At 38.0% G+C, this 25,702-nt stretch overlaps 4 protein-coding genes across 4 annotated transcripts; 1 reads left to right on the forward strand and 3 right to left on the reverse strand.

The window, feature by feature from the left end:
* Nucleotides 1–5,707: 5,707 nt before the first annotated feature.
* Nucleotides 5,708–7,938, reverse strand: LOC139882164 (triacylglycerol lipase 2-like). Its single transcript, XM_071866530.1, has 9 exons — nt 7,753–7,938; nt 7,532–7,639; nt 7,067–7,207; nt 6,880–6,990; nt 6,624–6,767; nt 6,472–6,512; nt 6,303–6,382; nt 6,118–6,213; nt 5,708–6,027 (listed from the first exon to the last, which is right to left on the reverse strand). Exons 1-9 carry the CDS (start codon nt 7,936–7,938, stop codon nt 5,708–5,710), a joined length of 1,227 nt encoding a protein of 408 aa, XP_071722631.1.
* Nucleotides 7,939–8,616: 678 nt separating this feature from the next.
* Nucleotides 8,617–12,579, reverse strand: LOC139882158 (triacylglycerol lipase 2-like). Its single transcript, XM_071866524.1, has 13 exons — nt 12,463–12,579; nt 12,275–12,347; nt 12,126–12,190; nt 11,602–11,711; nt 11,351–11,474; nt 10,196–10,306; nt 9,978–10,118; nt 9,782–9,892; nt 9,553–9,663; nt 9,429–9,469; nt 9,258–9,337; nt 9,070–9,165; nt 8,617–8,936 (listed from the first exon to the last, which is right to left on the reverse strand). The coding sequence occupies exons 1-13, from the start codon at nt 12,577–12,579 to the stop codon at nt 8,617–8,619; spliced, it is 1,500 nt and encodes a 499-aa protein (XP_071722625.1).
* Nucleotides 12,580–15,315: 2,736 nt separating this feature from the next.
* LOC139882165 (ethylene-responsive transcription factor 3-like) lies at nt 15,316–16,002 on the reverse strand. Its single transcript, XM_071866531.1, has 2 exons — nt 15,671–16,002; nt 15,316–15,631 (listed from the first exon to the last, which is right to left on the reverse strand). The coding sequence occupies exons 1-2, from the start codon at nt 16,000–16,002 to the stop codon at nt 15,316–15,318; spliced, it is 648 nt and encodes a 215-aa protein (XP_071722632.1).
* Nucleotides 16,003–24,701: 8,699 nt separating this feature from the next.
* LOC139882166 (uncharacterized) lies at nt 24,702–25,698 on the forward strand. The gene is made up of 2 exons (XM_071866532.1): nt 24,702–25,032; nt 25,139–25,698. Exons 1-2 carry the CDS (start codon nt 24,702–24,704, stop codon nt 25,696–25,698), a joined length of 891 nt encoding a protein of 296 aa, XP_071722633.1.
* The last annotated feature ends 4 nt before the right edge of the window (nt 25,699–25,702 follow it).

Below are 25,702 nucleotides of genomic sequence, written 5' to 3' on the forward strand. Positions count from 1 at the left end.
GACATACATAGTATGAAAAAGGAAAGGATGAAATGTGTAAGCCAATGAACAGTCAAATTTGGCCAATAAAATTGAACAGTGGTCAATTTGCTAATGCTTTTACACTGTTTGCCTGTTTGAACTTTATTTCTTTACTAAAACTGCTATTGCCTAATTTCACGAAGAAAAATATATTCGAGCATGTGATCATGCAACAATTTTTCTTTGGACAAGTTCATTTATAACCCTATTTAAACTTAACATAATGCCAAAAATATCATTCTGTAAATCGCTCATCATTGAAATCATCACTTTTCTGCCGTTTCAACAGAGATCCTCTCCATTTGAGGAGCCTAAAGCGGTTCAAGGTGGTATTATAATTATTATAAGGCTTATAGCCTAGGAACGGCGGATGAGGAGTCAGCACGAATTCTTCCTTTGTGAAATCAAAAGACATTATCATACCTGGTTTGTTGGAATTGGTGTTTTCCCAGTCAGGGTCGTGAAAGACAAGCCAGTGTGCGTCACCATGAGCACATACAGTAGACATCTTAGCAAAGCAGTAAGGTGGAATGGAAGGAATACTTAGCCAAGAATAATAAATATTTCCTCCGAGGGTGATAATCTCCACAATGTTTGGAAAAATAGCCTGAATAACATTGTGCTTTTTGGAGATTTTATCATAACCGAAAGCAACAGCCATATGGTTGAACATTGGACGCCTCCCCGGTGGACCCCTGTGGTTGTTGTTGGGACCAAAAGGAATTGCAATCGGTGGCAATGAAACGATTTGTCTTGTTGCAGGATTGCATACACTTAGCGTCGGAGAATCAAAAAAGCAAAATAATCCATAAGATTCAGCAACCGCTTGTCCCAAGAAACCTTTGTAACGCCTTAACTATACAAGAGGGTGCCTCTCTGATAGTGCCTCCACATACGCTCTGCTGTCCTCCGACACAACAACCGAATATAGATCTGAGGCCATTATAATACAATTCATCTGACCGATCACGAGTTCACGTTCTTCTTTGCCGCCGCCATCCTCTGCTATGAATGTCAGGTGCCTTAGACAAAATATAGGACTTTTGATTATCAAACGCCACCATCTGCAGACGAATCGAACAATGGATTGACTTTGCAGGTAATCTAATCAGGATCTCCACTAGGATCTCCTCTGGTACATCTCCGATGCTTTCATCAGCGACACATAGCAATTGGTGTTTTTATCAGCGACACGTGCCAACTGTCTTGTACAGGCTTACACACATGACGTTTTCTTCAGTTTGGTTGTGTTTCTGTTCTGTACTTTAAAAACTTACTACATCTGTACTGTACTTGGTGTTTTTATCTATTTCACACGTGAAAACTATTTTTCATCCCATCACTCGCCTTCACTTTAACACAGTAAGGTGATAACAACTTCAATCAAAATAAGAATTAGGGGAAGCCAAAAATCAAAATTCCTTTCCTCACCACTACTCAGAAACAACATCAAAAGCGAACATAGAGTCAAAATAAAATTTAATAGTTTATGACTTAGTGTTAGAAATCAATGCTTACTTTCAGATATTTGTATCAAATTCTTTGTTGAGGTAGATCGAGGCTCATATCATGTTCAAGGAAATTATCCGTCCTCGAGGATCGCACAACAATTCTGATCTGTTCATGCAAATGCCTTCATTAGGAATAAAAAGCTTTTTTCTCTGGTAGAAGAGGACTGTAAATTATTAGTGAAGAAATACATTAGATCGGAGCATTCATGGTCGGGCATTTTGCAGAGATCTTTGAAGATAGACACTGCTGCATTCCTGTTCCGGTGGAAATTAAAAAAACTATATATTACTAGCGTCACTCAAATATAGAATCAATTAAAAATATGGAGGTGTTTCTTTCATACCCTCTTGGAGAAAAATCATGTATTCCGAGCCAATACAAGTCATGTCGAATAAAAAAATAATAACCCAGAAGAAACTTAATTCGGACTAGAGACTAGAATTCTTGAACAGAAAGACATTGATTATAAATGGATTCTTACATCTGCTATCAGAAGCATGTCTCGCGATCGGGGAAGAAATCTGAGCCAGGTGATCGATTGGGCTGAAGAGCAGTTGATCTCAACATGTCCAGTAGCCTTTGTTGAGATAGAGCAGCAAAAGCACTTAAAGTTCCCTGAAACTATAAATATTTTAGTTCCCAAATATTCTTTTATATTCCTAGGAAGTTTTCTTTTATATTCCTAGGGAATTCTAAAACATAATCGAGCCAAATCTGTTGGCCATTTTCATATTCTATATATGTTTTATTCCTGGATTCAGATTTTGGCCCATTGAAATATTAAAATTCCTCCCATATATTAATTTAAAGACCAGATACAAAAAAAGGAAATTGCAAATTGATAACATCGAACGAAATGATGAAGTTAAGCCTAGAAATGATCGATCATATATCCTCGTCCTGATGTGCAATATTGTGCTGTTGAGCAGCATGGAGGCGGTGGCTCTTGCGATTGAACCAGTTACTCAACCTGAGACGACTCACTCCAATTCTTGCGCAAAAATCCATCACTTCTCCCTCATTCAAGCGCCTCAGACTCCACCCAACATAGTTCGAAAAATCCATCATTTCGGCCTTCTGGACTTGGCTGAACCGAATCGTCCTTCTCGACTTGCCCCTCGCCAGCCGAAACGGAAGCTCCCCTGGGTCCGTACCCCAAGAACCGGTCTCACTTCAGCGGGGAACCAGTCTGTGGACCCGGCACTACTGCTCCCAGGAGCATAGCAGTGATCGCTGCAGCCTCCTCCTCTTCACCATCTGCCACCACAACTTCACGGTGGTGATAGCGGTGGCAGCAGCAGCTCCTGCAGTAGTTTGAAAGGACAGCTTAGCTCTATATCAGTTTGGATGTGTTTCTGTTCTGTGCAAAAAAAATTTCATCCCATCACTCGTCTTCACTTCAACCCAGAAGATGATAACATAACTCTTTCTTATTCAGTTTTAACAAACTCCGTCAATCATAATTACAATTAACGGAAGCCCATAATGAAAATTACAGGTTAAGTTTACGACATATAGTATAAGAAATCAATGCTTATTTTGAGTCAGATATAAGTATCAAATTCTTTGTTGTGGTAGATTGAGGCTCATGTTCCAGGAAATTATCCATCATACTTCCAGCCATAGCTCAAAATCCAACTATTACACGCACACACACACAGAATAATCAGCACTGAAGGTGAGCAATCAAACTCAAGTTTCATAAAATTGAGAGTGTAAAAGGTAACAAGAGTTGCAACACAAAGTCACAGTCTGGAGAATGAGAAGGCATAAATAAATACTCCTTATTAAAAAATACTACCTTTGTACCAAAATATATGATGTTTTCATCCAAATAGATATGTATTTAGTCAATAATCTTCACTAGATACAGGTTTATTTGGACTAACATAATATTGAAAAAATATTATATATTTTGATATGGAAGGAGTACTAAAAAGAGTTGCAATACAAAAGAAAGAGTGCTGGACAATACATAAATAATTTAAAAAGTAAAATAAACAGAGCAAACAGAGTGGCCAAAATGTATCCCTTCAATTGCCCTGAATAGAAACCAAAGTGAGCGTATAACCCAGAGTGTGTATAGTTTGACCTCTACCATAATATCCTGAACTTGGAGGAGGAAGGGGCACATATTTAGAGACGCGAGTTATAGGATTGTAAAGATTGAAATGTTCTTTGTTCCAGAATAGGAAATAATCTTTCCAAGTGGCGAGTATGAGTGTAAGATGCTGAATCTTGGCGTGTATAGTTTTACCAATATCTGATAGATATGTTATGGACAACTTCGACCACTGCTTATTGGCGTAGTCTTTGATAACCCATGTCTCAAATTGTGATTCGGAGTGGAAGAAGACTATAGCCAGTGATCCTCTCCATTTAAGGAGCCTAAAGCGGTTGAAGGTGGTATGGATGAAGATGGTATTATTATAACTATAAGGCTTAGAGGGTAGAAACAGTGGATGACGAGTCAACACGAATTCCTCTTTTGTGAAATCAAAAGACATAATCATACAGGGTACGTTGGAATTGGTGTTTTTCCATCCCGGGTCGTGAAAGACAAGCGAATGTGCGTCGCCATGATCACAAACAATAGACTTCCTAGCAAAGCAGTAAGGTGGAATTGAAGGAATACTTCGCCAAGAACCACCATTATTTCCTCCTACGGTGAAAATCTCTGCTATGTTAGGATAAATAGCATGAAGGATCTTGTGCTTTTTTGAGATTTTATCATAACCAAAAGCAGCAGCCATATTGTTGAACATTGGAGGACTCCCTGCTGGACCCCCATGGGTGTGGATGTTGTAGGCTCCAAAAGCAATTGCAACCGGTGGTAAAGAAACAACTTGTCTTGTTGCGGGATTGCATACAATTAGCGTTGGAGAATAAAAAAAGCAAACTAATCCATGTAATTCCACAACCACTCGTCCCAAGAAACCTTTGTAACGCATCAACGATACAAGAGGGCGTCTCTCTGATAGTGCCTCCAACGACGCTCTGCTGTCCTCCGACACAACAACCGAGTATAGATCTGAAACCATTTTACCAAAATTCATCTGACCGATCACGAGTTCACGTTCTTCTTCTTCGCCGCCGTCCTCCGCCATGAATGTCAAGTGCCTTCCACAAAAAAGGGGAGTTTTGATTATCAAACGCCACTGTTTACAGACGAATCAACACGAACAATGGATTGACTTTGCAGGTAACCTACTCAGGATCTCCACTAAGATGTCCTCTGGTACATCTCCAATGCCTGTTCCCATTCTTTTCTTTTTCACCCTTATAGTTTTGATTTCAGATTTTTTCTTCTTCACAGAATTGGTTTCAGAATCCATCAGAAATTGGCTCAGACTGTTACCCTAATGCTTTAAGGGTTAAGAGGAAAAGGTTTTGCAAGGGTTTTTTTAAGGGTTAGGGATGGTCAGAGGGAAGCTTTTTTTGACAGAATTTTAACCCCCCAAATCGGTGGGTCACTCTTAATTTACCCCTAAAAAAAGGAATTACAAGTGATTTTTTATTTTCCTAAAAAACAATTTATTTTCTCTTTGAGTTTCCTAAAAAACATCTTATTCCTAAAAAAAACGATTAGGTTTTGAATCGTACTTACTTTGGGGTTAGAATTCATCAAGTAGCGGGATTCGAGCTTTCAAAGCTCGAAAAAGGAAGCGGATGCCTTAACCATTCGATCATGTCGTGGTTGGGAGTTAGTTGTTTTGACACTACTCCTATGAAGTCCTTTTCGTTCTTTGAGTTTGTCAGTTGTTTTGACTCTACTCCTATGAATTCTAACCCCAAAGTATGATTCAAAACCTAATCGTTCAAGCATGCTTATGTTGTATAGCTACAAGCTACTTGATGGCATAACTTCTTGATCAGAGTAGATTCAACCGATAGCTTACTAGGAAGTTCTTAATCAATTTGGTCCTTAAGTTTTTTTCGATGCCAATTTTACCCTCTCACTTATGTACTTAAAAAAGTTTGTTCGAGGTAAGTATGAAAATTCTTTAGCACAATGTCAAACTTAAACTTAAAGCAATATTATCCATAATTCTGTTGGTTTATGAACAGAACGTTTTGGCAAAAACAAACGTAAAATTCCAAAACGGGCTATCAAATTATCTTTAATTTTGGGGAATGAGACAACATAACACATAAAAACTCGAAAACATGAACATCAGTTGAGGTTGAAGAATGCCATTAGAGGAGTATAAACTACTTGGTTTGCATTAACCCCGAACACAAAATCAGCATGAGCATAATCATCTATGTATTGTGCAACCAGCTTGTCGGAGTCATGATCTTGAAGGTCTCCGAGAAGGACCTTTACGTCATTTACGTCAGAAAGCATGTCGGCCCCTCCATAGCCAAGGAAAAGTGGAAAGTCATTTGGAATGCTCGTCATGTCGTAATTTGGAGGAGTTGTCTGCCCGTAGTTCTTCATATTGTCGCCTTCGTTGCCATAATCGTACTTTGCCAATGTTCCTTTTCTCACCACTACTCAGAAAGAACATCGAGATCAAACACAGAGTGAAAATTAAATCTAATACAGTAGTTTATGACAAAGTATAAGAAACCGATGCTTACTTTGAGATATATGTATCAAATTCTTTGTTGAGGTAGACTGAGGCTCATGTTCAAGGAAATTGTCCGTCCTCGAGGAATTCACGCAACAATTCTGACCTGTTCAAACAAATGCCTTCATTAGGAATATAAAACTTTTTCACTAGGTTTGAACAGAGTCTATCTGGTAGAAAGGGACTGTAAATTACCAGTGAAGGAAGACATTAGATCGGAACAATCATTGTCGGGCATTTTGCAGAGGTCTTCAAGGAGAACCACTGCAGCATTCCTGTTTGCATGGAAATTAAGAAAACCATGTCACTACCGTTCCTCGAAAATAGAATTAATTGAAAATATAATCGAGGTTTCTCTTCATACCCTCTTGGAGAAAATTCATATAATCCGAGCCAATACAAGTCCTGTCGAATGAAAAAATCATAACCCAGTTTCAGTTAAAAGAAACTGAATTTGGGCTAGACACTAGAAATTCTTGAACAGAAAGACATCATTGATTATACATGGGTTTTTACATCTGCTATGAATAAATCAGAAGCATCTCTCGCAATCGGGGAAGAAATTTGAGCCAGGTGAGCTATTGGGCTAAGCAGAGCAGTTGATCTTAACATATCCAATAGCCTTTGTTGAGATAGAGCAGCAAAAGCAATTAAAGTTCCCTGACATTAGAAACATTTTTCCTCAGTTCCTAAATATTCTTTTAAATTCCTAAGAAATTTTCTTTTATATTCCTAGGAAATTTCCTAAAGCATAATTCCACTGAATATTTACCAAGGAATGGCCAACATAGTGTAGCTTTTGTCCAGTCTGTTTGTAAACGTATTGAACCGAATCAGGAAGATCATAAGAAGATAGCTCATCCCATGACCATTCCCAATAAGCCTGCACAAAATAACTTGTATAAAGTTATTACCTGAAAAATCCTAGGCATGATAAATGGTAAAAAAAATGGACAGACCGAATCAGAAGGACTGAGTGATGTATGTCCCAGGCTATAATTAGTCCCTCTGGTGTTGGCAATCCAAACATCGTAACCATTATCAGCTAAAATGAACGCTAAGGATTGATCCGGTGGATTCAGAAGCCACGTTCCACCATCCTGTTGCAAATTATTTGTATCAGTCTTTGCACTCTTGAGTTCGACATTAATACTAAAAATTGATTAAACAACTTGGTTAGGAAGGGGCATTCGGCCTGTTCAGTCGAAACCAAGTCCATTTTGTTGATTAAACTGACCAGATTCGGCAAAAATATTTTGCATTCAAACTGAACCGTTGAAACTTTCCATTTCAGTTTTGATCATAGCACAATTTGCGGTTATAGAAACCGACCAAACTGCTCAAATCGATTCGGTTTGGTCGGTTTGTCAGTTTCGTGCATGGCTATATTCCTAGCCTTTATTTTTAGGAAAAAAATACTTTACCATGAAAAGTCCATGCTGAAGTAGAACCGGAGGCTTGTCAGCTGCATTTCCCGACACCCCAACCGGAATCCTCTGCATGCTAAGGATGTAACCGTCTTCTGTTGTCACCTATAAACAATTTAGCATGAAATTTATCTGACTATATGTAGTCAATTAAATTACCAAAAAAAGTAATGCTAATTTTAAGGAAAGAGTAACTAATGTGTAATTGCGTGTCATACTGTGTGTTCTTCGCACTGATAGCCTTGTGCCACCACCATTGATGCACAAAGGCCATCAGCACCATTATAGGATAAAACGCGACGACCACCGCCGTTCTTTTGAAACAGGCTTGTTCTTGCTGCAAAACCTGAAGATGTCTGAAGCACGAGGAAAAGTATAATCCAAGTAGCTGAAATGCTAGCCATACTTGCGTTTATCTAAAAAACTTGCAATAATATTTCAGTTTATATAGCAAGTGGCAAGGCATCACCCACAAAAAATAAATTAATAATCCATCTCATGTCTGAATTAAATCAATCCTGACTGGTATCTTAAGCTGATACAACATTTCGTCTCTGCCACGGTATCTTTATTTTAAAGAGATAATTTTATGGTCATAGATGTAACCAATTAGTGTAAAATATCAATCCTTAAGAGTGTGAATACAATCATACAAAAGAAACAAGGATTAGGATATTCTTGAATTAATGTGAACAAAACTTTGTGTATTTTATTTATTTGTATTAGACAAGACGGTCGAAAGTATTTCCAAAAAGATTGGTCTTATACTGGGGAAATGATCAACTATATATCCATAAAATTACTTTATATTCATCTCTCAATACATTCTTTTTAAGCTATTGGCGCAAAAAAACAAGATGGAAGAAAAAATTTAACATATTTTGATATAAATTAGATATGAAAGTCATCTATTTTGAGACAATAAAAAGTCTAAAAAAGCATGTATTGCTAGACGGAGGGAGTATTTTCTTCCATGACATGGATACTAAATTCTATAATATGGGAGCTACGTGTAGAATACAAGATGATATGTCAAAAAAATAAACTATCAAGTCATTTCTTTTGATAATAAAACTATTAAGTCATTGAAGCTTAAAGAAAGTAATGAGAGGATTATAAACATTAACATTGGCATTTTCACCCATAACGAAATCTGCATGAGCATAATCATCTATGTACTGTAAAACAAGCTTGTCGGCGTCGTGATCTTTCAAATTCTCGACCAAAAGCTTCACATCTTGAAAATCGGAGAGAGCATCGGCTCCTCCGTAACTGAGGAACAGAGGAAGATCATTTGGAATGTCCGTCATGTTGTACATTGGTGGTGTAGATTGTCCATAGTGCTTTATGTTTTCCTCTTCATCATTGTAATCGTACATTGTTATATCCCCATCTCTCATCACTGCCATTCAATTCAATTATATAAGTTATCAAACCAAAACACAAATTTTCCTGAAATTTTCTAGGCGAAAACCAAAACCTTGCTATCTAAATAATGCGAAAAAGGGATTGGAGAGAATATGATCATGACTCACTCTGAGAAAGATGAATCAAGTTCTTTGTGGAGGTTGCTTGAGGCTCGTGTTGCAGAAAAATATCAACTATGGAAGAGTTGAGGCAACAATTCTGACCTACATTTAAAAAACAAATTGAAAAAAATTCTTAACTCAATATTGCAGCCTCTTCTGAACTATGTTTCAAAAATGTAGGCTTATTTACTTACCAGTGAAAGAAGTCAGCAAGTCGGTACAATCAACTCCTGGAATTTCACAGATTTTCTTTATAAGTTTGATCACATCCTTCCTGTTTCGCACGAGATTTAGTTTTTTTAGGTCAGAATACTGAATGAGAAAACAGAAATCAAGTTTAAAAGCATCTCATTCTGCTCTCTTACCCTCTTGGATCAAATTCATCAACTCCCAACCAGAATATTTTCTGCAAAACTTAGATAGTGAGAATTTATTTTAAAATGGTAATCGAATATGAACAATATATAGTACTATTCTAGTAGTATTTACCTCTGCAATGAAGTGCTTAGCAGCATTTGTTGCAAGAGGAGAAGTCATCTGACCAACATATGCAATTGGGCTAAGTAAAGCTGCTGATTTTACCATGTTTACAAGCTGACTCTTGGAAAATGAGGCCAAAGCAACTAAAGTACCCTTCAAAATTTGTGAAATCTAGATTGTTAATAGGATTTAAAATTTAAAACACATTAAACAAATTTAGATTGTGAATGAGATTCACCTGCGAATGGCCGACATAGTGTAATTTTTGTTCAGTTTGGTCGTTTACATAACCAAATGTAGCAGGAAGATCATATGATACTAATTCATCCCATGACCAATCCCAATACGCCTAATAACATCAAAGAAAGTCAATTATCTAAATAATTAAATGAAGTAAGAACAATTATATTTGAAGAAGGAAAATAATTCTTAACTGGATCGTTAGGGCTCAAAGTTGTATGGCCACTGCTGTATTTCGTTCCACGAGTATTGGAAATCCAGACGTCAAAACCATTATCAGCAAGGAGAAATGCCAGAGACTGTTCTGGAGGCAATAGAAGCCATGTAATTCCATCCTACCAATGAAACTTGGTCAATATTTATTTATTTAGCAATCTTATAGAAAGCTAAACTATACAGAAAATATACTAACCATTAGGACTCCATGCTGCAAAAGAACAGGAGGCTTGTTTCCGGAAGCTCCACCTGACTTTCCTTCCGGAATTCTCTGTATGCTGAGAATGTAGCCATCTTGAGTTGTCACCTGAAAAAACGATTTGAGATCAATCAAAGATCAACCGTAGTTCTGATAAATCGAATACTTTATAATGTCATTACAGTATGTTCTTCGCAAATATAGCCTTGTGACATGACCATTAACTGGCAGATACTGTCATTGACTTCTGAGTCTATGCCATTTTGATCTTTGGGCGAAAGCAACTTTGTTCTAGTACCAAATGCTGACAGAGAGAAAAAAACCACAAGAATAATTGAGCTAAATCTGTTGGCCATCTTCATATTCTATGTTTTTATTCTTGGCTTCACCAACCTTCAATTATCTGACATGATTTATAGTTAAATAAACTTATAATGACAAATATAAGCTATATATCAGTATTATATTGAAAAAGCTCTTAATCATCATTAGTCCGACATATTCTAGTCCTGGCATAGACAACGTTTCTAATGGAATCTATTGTACACCTCATAGGAGAGAGTGATGAAACAAGTTATGACAAATATGTGAGTCAAAACTTTGTCTGGTTTTTTTACACGTCTTTTTGGTACATAACTGAGAATGTGACAACAACAAATGCTTAGGAAACAAGACATATTGTTCACGAGTTACAAAGGCTTGATTGTCTATAGAAGTATCTAGGAACAAACAGAATAAGTAAAGCCAAAATCAACTACAAAAGTATTGAAATTTTCAGTCATTCAGCTGATACAAACAGAGGTAGGGAACTTTCTCGGGCGAAAGGGATTAATTCCAAAAAAGATGATAATATTCTCCATGGACTCAAAATTGTTTTATATTAATGAGTATAAACTTAATTCTCTACCTGAACTCTTCAGCTAAAAGCTACTATTGCAATAGCTTTCATTAATCTTAGTTTTCACCCTTTAGTGCCACTGCACAGCCTAATAGGAAACCCAGAAAGAAAGAATTTTGTCAGCAATTAGCTTCTCCAGAATTAAGGGTTGCTCGAGTAGTTGTAACGTTTGTTTTACATGATATGGCTGAATCTCTCGGTGCTCTGAAACTTGTAAATGGCCTTCCCAGTCCGGGGAATTGCAATTGTGAAACTCTTGGCTTGATCTTCCTTATAAACTGCCAACGTCGAGGTTTTACTTGTCCCGACAACTTTAGCTGCTCTTTCCTGATTTGCCTATTTCTATGCCAACGCCCTCCTCGCCAACCAAGGCCATATCTGCAACCCAGTGTGGAGGTAATTTATGGATTCAGGTCAATATATTTGACTTATTTTTCCATGAACCACTAAAAAGTAAAAGATTTGCTTCGAATAAGAATAACGACACTAGTTAGGATTAACAAACCCGATGATGAAAGTGGTTCCAGCAGTGGCCACCAAACTTGCAACCCTAGAGCTTCCAGGATCAACAAGCTTTTTCAAATCTGTATGTTCAAGGTAGTAACTGTTCTTCATCTGCCAAAAAAAATCCCAATTTTAAAACCACTGAAAAGTCGGTGAACTAGATGGGAGGTTCAAAACATTTCTGACACTTGTGTGTGTGAGGAAAAAGGGCATGTATATATCTCACTGAATAAAACAAACACTCTAGAAGTGATCCTACAAATTAACTTCCATCTATGAAATTAACCAAAGATATGATTGACCTAGACGGAGAAACAACACCCTAACTAAAATCAAAATCCGATTTTTCCATTCAAGTGCTAGTGGAACTACAAAGAAACAACATCCTAACTAGCTCAAATCCCCAATACATTCCGTCAAATGGCATACACATAACATCAATACAAAGACATAAACCTTCAAGCTGGAAATATTATGAAAATCCATTAATATCCCGATAAGACAAACAACCACAAAACTACTCACAGCAATTTCAATTGATTCAAGCCTTTGATCAACTCTGGTACCATGGTAATGTCGTATGGAATATCCTGTAGATAGTAAAAAATGGATTTCAATTGAGTTCAACTTAACAATTATCAAACACAATCTTGAGAAGAAGAACGATAGCTCACCAAGTAACGCTGTAGCAACCGACGCAATAGAAGTTCCAATAGTAAACACAACTCTATGCCTCTCAAACGTATCCTGAAATCAATATCAATCAATCAAACACGACAAAGAAAAACAAACCCACAAATCATAGCCTCGTAAAAACAAATTTCAAATGAAAATTCAGTACAAAATCAAAAAAAGGACCGACCTTTGTTGAAAGATATGTGTCTTGAACGGCGGCGATTGAATTTAGGGTTTTCTTTTTCAGTTGGGGCGATGATATTGAGCTTAGAATAGAGCTTGCCTTGCTTCTCAGAAGATGCATATCGTTCGTACGGTATGATTAATGGTCACTCGGTGTGACTCAGTTCAGATACTACGCTAATGGCTGCGCTGAGTTTAATTGACCGAGTTCAATTCCTAGGAACGAAAAAGAAAGATAGACTTTGCTATGAAATGATGAGTATTTTAGTCCCTTTAGGTTTTAATCAAACTCGTTAGTCCCTGTAGTGTATTCATTTCTAACTTATTGGTCCTCTATGTCTTACGTCAAACATAAGTAGTCCATATTCGGATCTTTTACCATCCTTTGACTTGAGTCAAAAGTAACTTTGGGGTACTACTACTAGTTTTACTTTTACAGTTTTACTTTTACTTGCGAGGAAACAATACAATAAGCTAGGCCCCAATCCATATATTATTGGGCTTAAGCCTACAAAGGACGGCCCAAAAATGAAAGTGCAATCCACGAGCCCCATAATTTATTTTATTCAAAAAAAACCCAAATTTTATATTCTTGTCTTCAAATAAATGACGTTTTGATGATTTATTCAAAAATTTATATATTTAGCATTGACTACATTCATCTTTAAATGAATCTAAAATGGCAAAATTGTAAAGATAGAGGTGGTATTAAATTGGTATTAAATTGCTTTTAAATTGAAAATAGCAGGAAATTTTATTTTTTTTAAGACAAAAAAACCATGTGGAAACTTTGAATTTGGTAGGTGGTTCATTTTAACATTGGTTACAATTTAAATTAATAATCCCAAAATAAATATAAATTTTTACATGTAATTTATATTGAAAAATTTGGGCCAGTAGTAATGAATGGAACCAATCCCTGTCAAAACATTACTTACACACAACCAGATTTTATTGACACCTCGGGGTTAAAGTAAAGTTACTTTTTATACTTTCACCAAACCAAAATCGAGTCATTAATTCTTTGGCAGTTGATTTTGGCACATACATTGTACACTGAATCGTTTGCTTCAAAGAAAGGAAAACCGAATTTCACAACTAATCCTTTCAAAAGTAGCGAGATTAATTAATATTAATGACAAAACAATGACAACTAATCTTCAGAAATTTTACAGTGGAAAATCCGAGATATATCGAAAGGAAAAAAGATATCGCAATTGTACGAAAGATGAATGAAAAATCTGAAATGTATCGAAAATAAATTTTATTACGCGACATTTGAAAACGAATAGATTAGCTAATCATTCCTCTCATAGTCAAATGTCAAAACTAGCACTTTAATGGAAGAGAGTTAAGGAGAAATAATTGGAATGATTAATCGGCACTGACCCATTTAAGAGTCAGAGAAATGGATCAAAAAATGATTCAATTGAGAATTTTATTTGCAAATCAAATGATTATGTTCACAAAACCACTCCATTCCAAAGAGTGAAAAAACAGCAAAGGACACAAAAGCGTGTCGAAAGACAGAAACTTCAGTGTCTAATCAAAGTTTCAGAACCTTTGTCAGTAAAAAAAGTAAAAACAACACACTGACTTATTCAAACATAAATAATCTTCATAGATAGATAGATAGATCTGCTGTCATACTATATGAATTCATGTGCTCTATAATAAATTCTCTTGCATAACGCCATGGTTGTAGATTTGTACTACACAAATTGAAAACCCATTAAAGGGTGGGGTAAAAATTCTTTCTCACTTTTAGGGCGGGTTCATTTTGTGTCGAGAACATACTACATCTTGTTCCAGACACTCTCAAAAATCGTATTTTTTGTAATTCTTAGTTAAAAAAACACATCTTTAAGGTTGTTCCAATCACAAAATGAACACTCCAATACACTTGCGATTCGATATTTGCAGAAAGCAAATATAACCAAAATACAGCAAAGATTAAAACTTTATCAATGGAGTTGAACACGAGTGTGGTAAAAATCAATGCTTGCTTCTATATTTCTAACATGATGTTAGCTGTAGGTAATAAAATTTATACAAAGATACAATTTTGATCCAAAGGGGTGTACATAAATCCAAAGCACATGGGCAATAAATGGTTTCTTATACAACAAAACGTTTAACAACATGTATGCCTCACCAAACAAGATCAATTTCAACACTTCTTCCTCCCATTTCCATTATCATGGTTGATTTGATAAAACACTTTCTCTCTTCTTCTCAAAAGTTGTTCTGTCCTATCCCAAAATCACCAATGTGAAAAAAAATTCCAGAGAGCATACTTGAATACAAATTAATGTATGTCAAAAACTCAAATCTAACAAGATGTAACAGAGCACAAGACGAGATGAATATATGCATAAATGAGAACCAACATTGTTACTTTCTGCTTTAATGGATTTTATTAGCTCCCAATCTAACAACAAAGATCAAACTGCTGTCTTTAGATTTAATCTCTTGCATTTTCGTTCATACTAGAAGAAGCAAAAATCGCCTCACCCATTCAATCCCGAATCTAAGGACGAATGGGAGTGGTCGATTGCCTGTTTAGATTAAGTAACAACAGAGAAGACAAGAAGCAATTCAAATACAACACCATTGCTAAAAACAGGAATCATTAACTTCTGCATCAATGAGGACTATAACTATTATTTTTTAGTCTCGTAATCCGTCTAACTAAGAAGTGTAAAGAACATGAACTTTTAACAAAATCTAACAACAATAATAGTACATATGATTATGAATCTAATTCACACATAATACAACAATGAAGGAAAAAAAAAACTCATTTTCCTCAAAAGGATTGCTTATAAAGTGAGTAGAGGGCAATCACCAGTAATAATTAAAGGCACAAGGCAGTGGTGAGGAGATCATCATCGTCCGACGGCGGAGGAAAGTTCAGATCAAATGGATGGATTTGGATTTGTTGGTGGCGGATGGAAGAGCTAAGAGCAAAATTACTGTTATAATTATCATTATCGTCATTGTCGACCACAGACGACGACGAATCGCAGTCGCTATGGCAATCATCACCCGCCGCCGCCGGCGGTGGTCTCGTCTTCAGCATCCTCTCCGGCGGAGTAATAATCAAAGGTGAAACACCAACTCGTGGCCCACTGAACGACTCAACGTTGGAGCTTAGACTGCTCGATGCGGGCCTACTACAAACGATCTGATCATGGTGGTCGAGATCGAACTTCGAAACAGCAATATTCTGATATTTATCGTATTGAATCGGCTTTTGTTGATGGTGGTGGAACAAGGAAGAAGACAGATGATGATTGCTCAAAGGGAAATTCGTCTTGGCCTTAGGTCCACGGAGGGATCGGGCGGCTTTATCATAGGCGGCGGCGGCCTCCTCGGCGGAATCGAAGGTTCCAAGCCAGACACGGCTTTTCTTCAACGGATCTCGGATCTCTGCGGCGTATCGACCCCAAGGACGTTTCCGAACACCTCTGAATTTGATTTCACAACTGGGTTGTTCGATTTTGGTCGCCTTTTTCAGATCGGAGGCTCTGCCTCGCGGCATCAGGAAAGAAATTCCCCGGCGGAGATATAACAAAGAGAGAAAAAAAATCGAAACTTTACAAAATTATTTTACAGAAATTATCTCTCACCCACCTCCTATAAGGGGGAATTTGATCGTTATGACAATCGGGGTTTCTCCATTATTGATTCTTCAAGAAGAAAAGAAAAGATTTTGATTTTGAAAGTCAGTCTAATGGGGTTGTATTCGATTTCAGAGTGGGCGAGGAGAGAGAGAGAGACGGATTGAAGACAAACATTATAATAACTAATAAGAACTCATTCCTTCTTCGAATATTTCTCGTTTTTTCATGCTCGTCTTCGAATTGTCGTAGTTTTTCATATTTTTAAACATACCGATATTAACAATAATTTATTTTAAATTATTATTACAATATCCTTATTTTAATTAATTATACTTTTTTCCTAAATAAATGATAAATAAATTGGACAATTTGATTTTTTTCATTGAGAATCCAAAATCTACAATTATTTTAAAACAATTTTATTTCAAAAGAACGACTATACGGAGATAGTATGTGGTTGTAATTTAATTTTTTAATGTATATGGTAGTAGATGGGAATACGTGTATGAGAACACAATTAGGTATGTTGTATATTCTACTTTATGTGCATTCATTATGTTAAAATATTTTTGGTAATATGATTGTGGAGGATACATAAAAATAATATTTGATGTACAGAAATTATAAAATTTATGATTTAGTGAGAAATAAAATAGTGCTCATTCCAATTTGGAACAGGCCTAACAAATAAGAAGATGAAACAGGCCTGAAAAGCCCAACTTGGTTATGCCCATATAGAAGGCCCATCTAAGTTTTGAAGATTTTATTTTATTTTATTTTTGTACCCAACAAAACAAGATTGATTTCCAAATAAATTACCAATAAGCACATTTGTTTGACTAAACAGAAGAATATTTTACCATAGTCTTCTTCCTTTCCTGATTCATTGAAGCTCTCATGCAACTTGGGAAGTTATGGAATAGGGACCTAAATGCAAGACAAAGAAAATAAAAATCAAAAGACGGACGATCCTCCTCCTCACGCACAAGCCTCTTTGCATTTCGATTTCATTGGATTGTGAAACAATCGTTTAAGACTCTCAATTGTTCCTCATGTGGCTTAGAATTATCCTTATTTTGGCGATAGAATCAAGTCCTATATCAATCAATCTTTAAGAGCCGATTAGATGGTCGATGATATGTTTGTGTTTTTAATCTACTTTTCACAGAGAATTGCATATAGCCGTACCAAAGTACATACTTGACATAAAACGGCAGGCGTGCTTTCGCCAGAATTTGAACGGAGACGACGAGAGGACAAACAATGCAGTTTCTTCTTCTCGGGCAGAAAACAAGGGCAGTCTTTGAACGAAGACAGCAGACGCAATTCAACTCGGATTGAGACGAATCCAAAAGCAGAGTTATAGTCCTAGATGTCTACTTTCTTGTCAAATTAGAATCATGTTAATCGGATCATTATTGAGAGAGAAAAGTTGATTTTGGTGAGACTGTGTAAAACTGGGCGAGTGAAAGAGAGATGAACGAACAAGTGACGATTTTCTGATGAATCGACAAACAAGTGTTTTCAGATTAAACACACAAACTATGAGTGTTTTGAGATTAAACACACAAACTAAAAAAAAAAAAACTCACGCTCTTCTTTTCTCAATTCAAAGTCTTGAGTTTTATTTCCATGACACAATAGCTAAATAGGAAAGAAAGAAACAAAAGGGAAAGTAAACAGCCACATCCTTTCCTATTCCTAATACACGGTAAACAACATTAAAAGAAATAAATATAACATGAAAATAAACAGGTCTTGAAGCAAATAAACCGTCCAGGTCCTCCAAAAAATAATTAATCAGCTCCGTTAATTAAACCAAATCAATTGTGAGATTAATTTGGTTCAATAGGCATGATTAGTTGATTTGATTTAATTATGCTCCTTTTATTTTCTCCAGGTCATCGATCTCTTTTGTTTCTGCTCCAAGATCCTCTTCTTTTTTCCTCGAACCTTTCTCATCCTTCATCTTCACACAAGGTTTAGGAAACTTCTCTTTATATAATGCTTCATTAACAAGGAAACCATGACAGTCTTCCTTGCTTCCCAAATCACGACTCAATGTGCCTTTAGGAAGGGATGGTCATCCATCATCCTTCCCTCCTAAGAAACTTTCTTCCTTTCCAATGGCGGTCTCCACAATCTCCAAGTCACGGATTCCCACAACAACATCTTCTAAAAGGGAAGGGGATGAAAACTGGTGAACCCCGAATACTTGCTGAAGCGGACAGTCGACTATCAAACTATTTTTAGGACACTTCAGTGATCATATTGGTACCAAGTCAGCGCTCAAATTGTAGCTCTTGGTGTCCTCTTTCCAACAAGCTAAGGACCATAATTTTTCGGTGAAGGGTTTGAGGTATATGGAAGATAGAAAAATAATCGATAGAATGAGCTCCAAAACCAATTGTTGGTTGTGCAAATTATGCAACAAACTCGCCCAGCGGAGAATACGCCGGATGGAGTTGATAGAACCCGACATCAAGACGCACTTGAAAGGTGTAGTCAAAATATGTTTGTGTGTGTATATATATAATCAAAAGAAGGGCAGTGCATTGTTGTATAACGGAACCGTTAAAGGTGAACACCGTTTACTACTCCCGGGTTTCTCAAAACCGGGATTGTTAATCATCATTAATTAACTTCAATCCCGGGTGTACCAAAACCGGGAATGTTTATTCCCGGTAATGGCAAAACCGGGAACCGTGTGGCCGGTTTTCTCAAACACGGACCCGGTAATGCCATTCCCGGGAATAGACATTCCCGGTTTTGGTACACCCGGCTTGTTTTGTTCCGTAAATGACATTCTCGGGATACTTTTCCTATATAAAGCCCCTCCCACCGTATACATTTTCACCATCCATCTCATATTTTTCTCAAAATCTCTTAATATCAAAATTTAGTGTTTCCTTTCGTCTTAATTTATAAATTTTATTAAATATGTCTTCATATTTAAATTTATATTGGAAGAGTTCTATACAATATGTCGATGGCAAGATCGTTGTATGTAGTGTTCCCGACGCAACGTATACGCTCGAAGATAGGTTGAGTTATGATGATTTTTCCAAAATAATGTGCATTTTTGCTGGGATTGAAAGAGAAGCGGTACAATTGAGGCTAATCTACGTATACGTTGTTGATAACGGTGATAAGTGATGTATCGTCATCAATGATGGTGCTACATTATCATTGATGTATCAACATGAATCTTGGAGTCGTGACTTGTTCATAAGTTACCATCCGATTCATAATTCGGGTGGAACATCGAGACCCAATGCTGGGGGAGAGTCGAGTAGTAGGCATCGCGGACGGCGGGGATACGGGCCCTCCAACGAGGATTACATTGTTCCTCGCGTTGCAGATTATCATGTCTACAGCAATATGGATGGACCTGATGAGGTAACAAACCGCCGAATGCCTACCTGTCCAGAGTTATACAACGGTGACCCTAGCACCATAAAGTTGGGAACGCATTTTTCGAACAAGGAAGAATTCAGGGTGCGATAGCCATTTGGTCAACTAGGCGTGGAGCTGGGCATCGCACTACGGTGTCAGTTCAGACGAGATGGGCGGCAGAATGCATAAATCGTCCGAACAGACGTACTAAAGTACCGTTCAATGGTACTGTATGTAACTGGAGGATCCGTGCTTCGTATAAGAGCGAATATCGTACGTGGCAAATTACAGTATGGTGCGAGGGGCATAATTGTGACGGTGCAAACAACGAACGGGATGATCGAAATATTATATTTCGCAAAATCATGTTGCCTACGTCAAAACTGGTAAGATTCGCCAACGTCCAAATTACCCAATCAAGTCCATTATTGATGACTGCGAAGCAGTATTCGGCTGTAGAATAGGCCGGAAAAAAGCTTGGGACGGCAAGCGAGTTGTACTGAACCAGGTATATGGAGATTGGGAGACAAATTTTCGCCAACTGCCCAGTTACATGCGTGCTCTAGAACAGTGCAACGACGGACGAAAGTACAGTGGAAGTTTAAGAAAGAAGACGGGGTGGTACATAGCCGGAGGAAGATTTTCAGGTACGAACTTTGTTTACTGTGCACGTATATGTCTACGAAATAGATTTTTATGATTTCTTTTATTTTTTTTTCCGATACGTATTTTGGCATTTCGGTGCGACGAAACGCACATTCCAGCACAGTCACCCTGTAGTTACCGTTGACGCAACGCATCTTAAAGGCGCGTACAAGGGTAAGGCGATCGTGGCGCTTGTGAATGACTGCTAACCACAGAGTCGTGCCAGTCACATATGTCGTAATAGACGAGGAGTCGATGCACAGCTGGTACTGGTTCTTGAATATCTAAAAATATACGTTCTGCAGGATACGTTCACTTGCACAATCTCTGATCGTCATTCTGGCATCCTTTCTGCTATCGTCAAGCTGGATAGAAAATTTCCGAACTGGGGAGTTCACAGTGATGATGACATCCATATTTTCGTTGCAATTCTATATTCAAATTAGTCCATCAATTTGAAACATTGCACATGCACAGATACTGCATGGAGCACGTTCGTGCCAATATGATTGCAAGCGTCTCGAAGAAGAAGGGAATATATGGGTTATGTTGGGCCGTTTCAACCGCTTTGGATCAGGAACAATATACGAAGGCTTGGACAGATCTTATACAAACAAGTCATCATGCAGCTACATACCTTCAACGTATCCCTAGAGAAATGGACATTGTTCCAAGACGGATTCTACAGATAGGGCATCACTACCTCCAACGACGCGGAGAGTTACAATAACGTTCTTAGAGGAGATCGATTCTTGCCAATAAGGGCGTTAGTCCAGGCCACTCACGCAAAAGCTATGGCAATTTTTACGGACGAGATGGCAAAAATAAATAGGCTTAGATATCCTCTTGCAGAGATCCCGTATCGGACATTCGAAGATAACAAGATGAGGGCCAGGTGGTACGATGTATCGTTATATCCAAACTGTCCCGACCGTACGTTCCGTGTCATATCTCCGTCGTTGCGTATGGGAGTTGCGAGCCGTGAACACACTGTACAATTTGACACGGGTTCATGCTCATGTTTAGAGTGGGACACTTACATGATTCCTTGTTCTCACACAATGGCCGTTGGGAAGGCACTTGGCGTTCGTCGTCTAGGTCTAGTTCACAGTTGTCACACATGGGATGGTTGGAGACATCAATTCAGTGGTGTATTTCATCTTGTATCGAATGATTGGCCCGTATCCGAGTGGTTTTTACTACCGGATGACACGCGGATGGTTCATCATACAGGTCGTGGTCGCAGAAGAAATAACAGACCAATAAGGGGCGCGAGGGACTATGCGATAAGTCGAGGTACAAGACCACGCGTATGTAGCAACTGCAACGGACATGACCACGATAGGAGGAAATGCCCTTTCAGTCATTCCGCTGCAGATAGATTGTCGTTGAACATGTTGCACGATCCATACGGACTTCAAGGAAATGCCCCTCTCGATTACGAGGATTCCGACTACGATGATGATTACGAAGAGGAAGAAACAAATGATTCCGATGAAGACGAAGATGAAGATACGGATACCCCAACTACACTGTTAGCTCGATCTTCCCACTGTTCAACGTAATCGGCATGGTCTCGTGCCCAATTCCTGGGGTGTCCCGACCTCTTCAGTCTGTGCAATCTTCCTGTCTCGGTCGCATCAAGGGAGCGGGAGGAATAAATTGGGTGCAACCAAACTGTCGCATCACCCTATCGGGGTAGTGACACTCGACGACGTAGTAGAAGTGAAGGCATGTCCTGGACCTCCAAATGTTCACACCCCGACGGCATCCATCAGGTAGAGACTCCATGTGGGCAGCGTATGGCGTCCATTCGAACTGTAAGGAAATGACCAAATTAGTTGTTAGAAATATATTCATATTTTAGAAGAGAATTATTTGAAGGTCGACGAGAATTGTAAGACGGAATACCTGGGACGGAGTCATCAAAGATAGCTGGTCCTATAGGCGAGGAGGACATGACTGGTAACAGTGGTCTTGGACAACGGTCTAGTCCACCTGCGTAAGAACATATTGAAATTCAAAATCGTCCCAAAATAATCTATCAATTTAGTTTACAACTTCAATAGAGATGCGAACTTACCGTACGGCAAAGGGGGCGCCCTGTAGCTCCAAATAACCAGGACCAAATCTCGGTCGAACCTTAAGTATCCTCGACCATGCCCAAGACTGTACCAGTAGCCCGCACATGTTCGCGAAAGTCTCTCCTGAACGGGCGGAGTGGCACAATGAGCGATATGTGTACGCAAGAACAGCGCTGCCCCAACTCAACTGACCGCAAGTCTTCGGATCCTCCAAGAGCTGTAGCAGGAAGAGATCTATCTTGTTCTAGCTCTTATCCGGGAAGAGATTATTAATATTTATTTAAAAGAGATTATTAATTACATATATGTTTCAACCAATTATATTGTTAATTAAGTATATTTTTTAAATCTAAACCCTAAACATTTCAAATTATTTAAATAGAAAAAAAATTAAAGATTTAAATCGAACCGAAAAATCGAACCAAAAATCGGACCAAAAAATCGAACCAAAAAATCGAACCGAAAAATCGAACCGAAAAATCAAACCGAAAAAATCGGTTCGGTTTGATTCTTATAAACCAAACCGGAAAACCGGTCCTAATTTCGGTCCGGTCCTACCATATAATTATGACAGATATATAATACCAAAAATCCCAATAATTCGGTCACGCAATGTAATCGGAAAAATTGAAATGGCAAAACCACCAACCACTCAACAACACATAAAACTAATCCGACAATTTTTTCTACATTAAAGAATTTGACAAAAATAATAACTAAACTAACAATATAAGCTAAATTCGGTTGAAATTTAAAAAAAATTAACCTCGATATATGTATTCCGCCGTGTAGTATACGAGAGAACAAAAAATTCAGTTTTCCGGCACTCGAACACCCTGATTATATGATTTCGTCGTCGGATTTTTGAGGAAGAAGGAGAAGAAACGCGACGGAGAAGAAGAAGAAGAAAACCAGATCTGGTTTATGATGTTATTCCCGTGAATGGGAAACCCGGGTCAAGGGAGGCACGCATGTTTGCCACGTGTCACGCTCCCTTGCCCCGTGAATGAGAAACCCGGGAATGGCCTCTGATCCCGTGACTGACAAATCCGGGAGTCTATTCCCGGTAATGACAAATCCGAAATACGCTAATCCGATAATTAACGTTAACTATCCGAATTTCTCAAACCCGGGAGTGGTAGATTTGTCTACCTGCAGCCGAATTCTCATTATTCCGTTCACGTTTTTAAAAATAAACATACTTTTATAATTTTCCGATCAAACGAATTGACATATCTTTTTAGATTAGTTTGATATTCATCCATATATATTGACAATTGTGTTGGAATAATGAATGTATATCCCACATTATACAATCATCACTTATTGAACTAGTTTTTAGAGTGAGTTAAAGATTTACCTTATTCTTTTAGCATGATATCACAGGAGATGGCGATAGGAACCTATTGAATGCATGAAATTGAATCACTTTGCATGTGGGTGCATGAATTGCAAGTTCAAGAAAACATCATGGAACATGAAGGACAGTCGAACCACAAGAATTTGATGCCAATAATTGTTCACATTGGATTTTTCTCTCATGAAATAAAGTAGTATTCCTACCGGTTGTCTAATTTACTTGCTATTTTAAAAGTTGAACATGCCTAACAAATAAGAAGATGATGAAATAGGCCTCTAAAGCCCAACTTGATGAAGCCCATATAGAATATCACGAGCCCATTTCAATTAAAGAGTTTATATATATTCATCAAAAAATCACCATCGAGACTGGGAAGAATATACTTACACCAAATAGAGACAATGTATTAGTTTGTGTAGCTGAATTAAGAAAATCAATTTTGGAAATTAAAATCAATTTTGGACTAAACGGATCAATTCTGGGTTTGAAAAATTTGAGTTTGGATCGTAGATGGTGCAATAAAATTTGTCAAAATGGCTTGAAATAGAATCTAGAAGAACACAAATAGGTTCAACCTTTTTTTATGATTAGAGATGAGAAACTGAGAGGAGAAATTACAACAACTGAACACACTATTTCAGACTTGACGAACAAGTCATTCCATATGGCGCAACTCTGCATGCTTCTTTAGCTACTAATACTTACTAGGAGTACATTCGTCATGTGTTTGGAGCCTTGTTTTGTTAGACACATTTAAAATATGTTTTTTATTAAATGATAAAAAATATATATATTTGAATGTGTCTGGGAAACGACGGAACATACTTCAGACACACAACGAACACATCCTAAATGTCTCATCGAAAACCCATCAACGAAGCACATTACGGATCTACCATATTTCAATTTGGACAAGTTAGAAAATACTAACTTAATAAGGGCATTACGGAAATAAAAAGTAAATACTAAGGACCAAAGAGAAAATTATTTTGGCACCTTGTGGGCTTTCAACAATTTAAGGCTAACTGGCGCCTTATTAAAAACCCATTACCACCGACCCGTACCCTCACCGCCACCACAAAATCGCCGCCACCACCACCATCAAAAACCTAAAATAACGCCCACCTCTCTAATGGCAGAAGCTACCAATTCACCGTCGCCGCCTCCGTCATCGCCACCACATCAACCACCACCAAACCCAAAACCGATATGCACCTGGACCCACCACGAGACAGAGAACCTCATCCAAGCCTACCGAGAGAAATGGTATTCCCTCAACCGTGGACAGCTCAAAGCCACCCAATGGGAAGAGATCGCCGTCACGATCTCCGTCAAGTGCGGCTACGAATACTCTCATCCTTCCTCCAAGTCTGCCATCCAGTGCCGCCACAGATGGAAAAGCTCCGGAAGCGGTACCGAACGGAGAAGCAAAATGGCGGCGCCGCCGCTGCCTCCACCTCTAGGTGGCCATACTTCCTTTTAATGGAATGTCTGGAAAGTGGGACAGTTCCGATTCCTGCTAAGCCAATGTCTCAATTGCCATATGAAAATTATCTCCTCCACGGCGAGGTAGCGGCGGTGACGACGATGAGGAAGATGAAGAGAGTCGCAGTAAGTCGCGAAGTATTAATTATATTCTCCGAAAGCCTACTTATGTCAACAGATTCTCTGCTCAAGTTAGTTTAAAGCGGCCGAGGGTTGATTTTGTGGCGGCGGAGGAGGATGGCGGCAATGTGGATGAAACTGCTGATGAGGGAATTGCGATGGCGGCAGAAATAAGGCGATTCGCGGAGAGATGGTTGGGATGGAGAAGCAGAAGATGGATATGGTTAGAAGAGTGGAGAATGGAGATGGAAAATAAAAGGATGGAGATGATCGTCAATTCTCAGACGAAGATCGTCGACATGGTTAACATGATGTTTAACACTAATGATGACGACGAAGATCAGGTCATGAAGATGGAGGAGCTTGAAAGAAAAAACCTAACTTTGCTTCCAAGAAATCATTTAACTGTTATAATAAGTGTTTGTATTGTAGTTTTTCAGTTTGATCAAAATGGTTCAAGATTTTCATTCACTCTTAGTTCAGTTTGTCAAGTAGTGGAATTGAAGGACACTAGTTTTGTATAAATGA

Source organism: Rutidosis leptorrhynchoides, unplaced genomic scaffold (assembly GCF_046630445.1).
Source record: "Rutidosis leptorrhynchoides isolate AG116_Rl617_1_P2 unplaced genomic scaffold, CSIRO_AGI_Rlap_v1 contig238, whole genome shotgun sequence".
In the NCBI taxonomy this organism is placed as follows: Eukaryota; Viridiplantae; Streptophyta; class Magnoliopsida; order Asterales; family Asteraceae; genus Rutidosis; species Rutidosis leptorrhynchoides.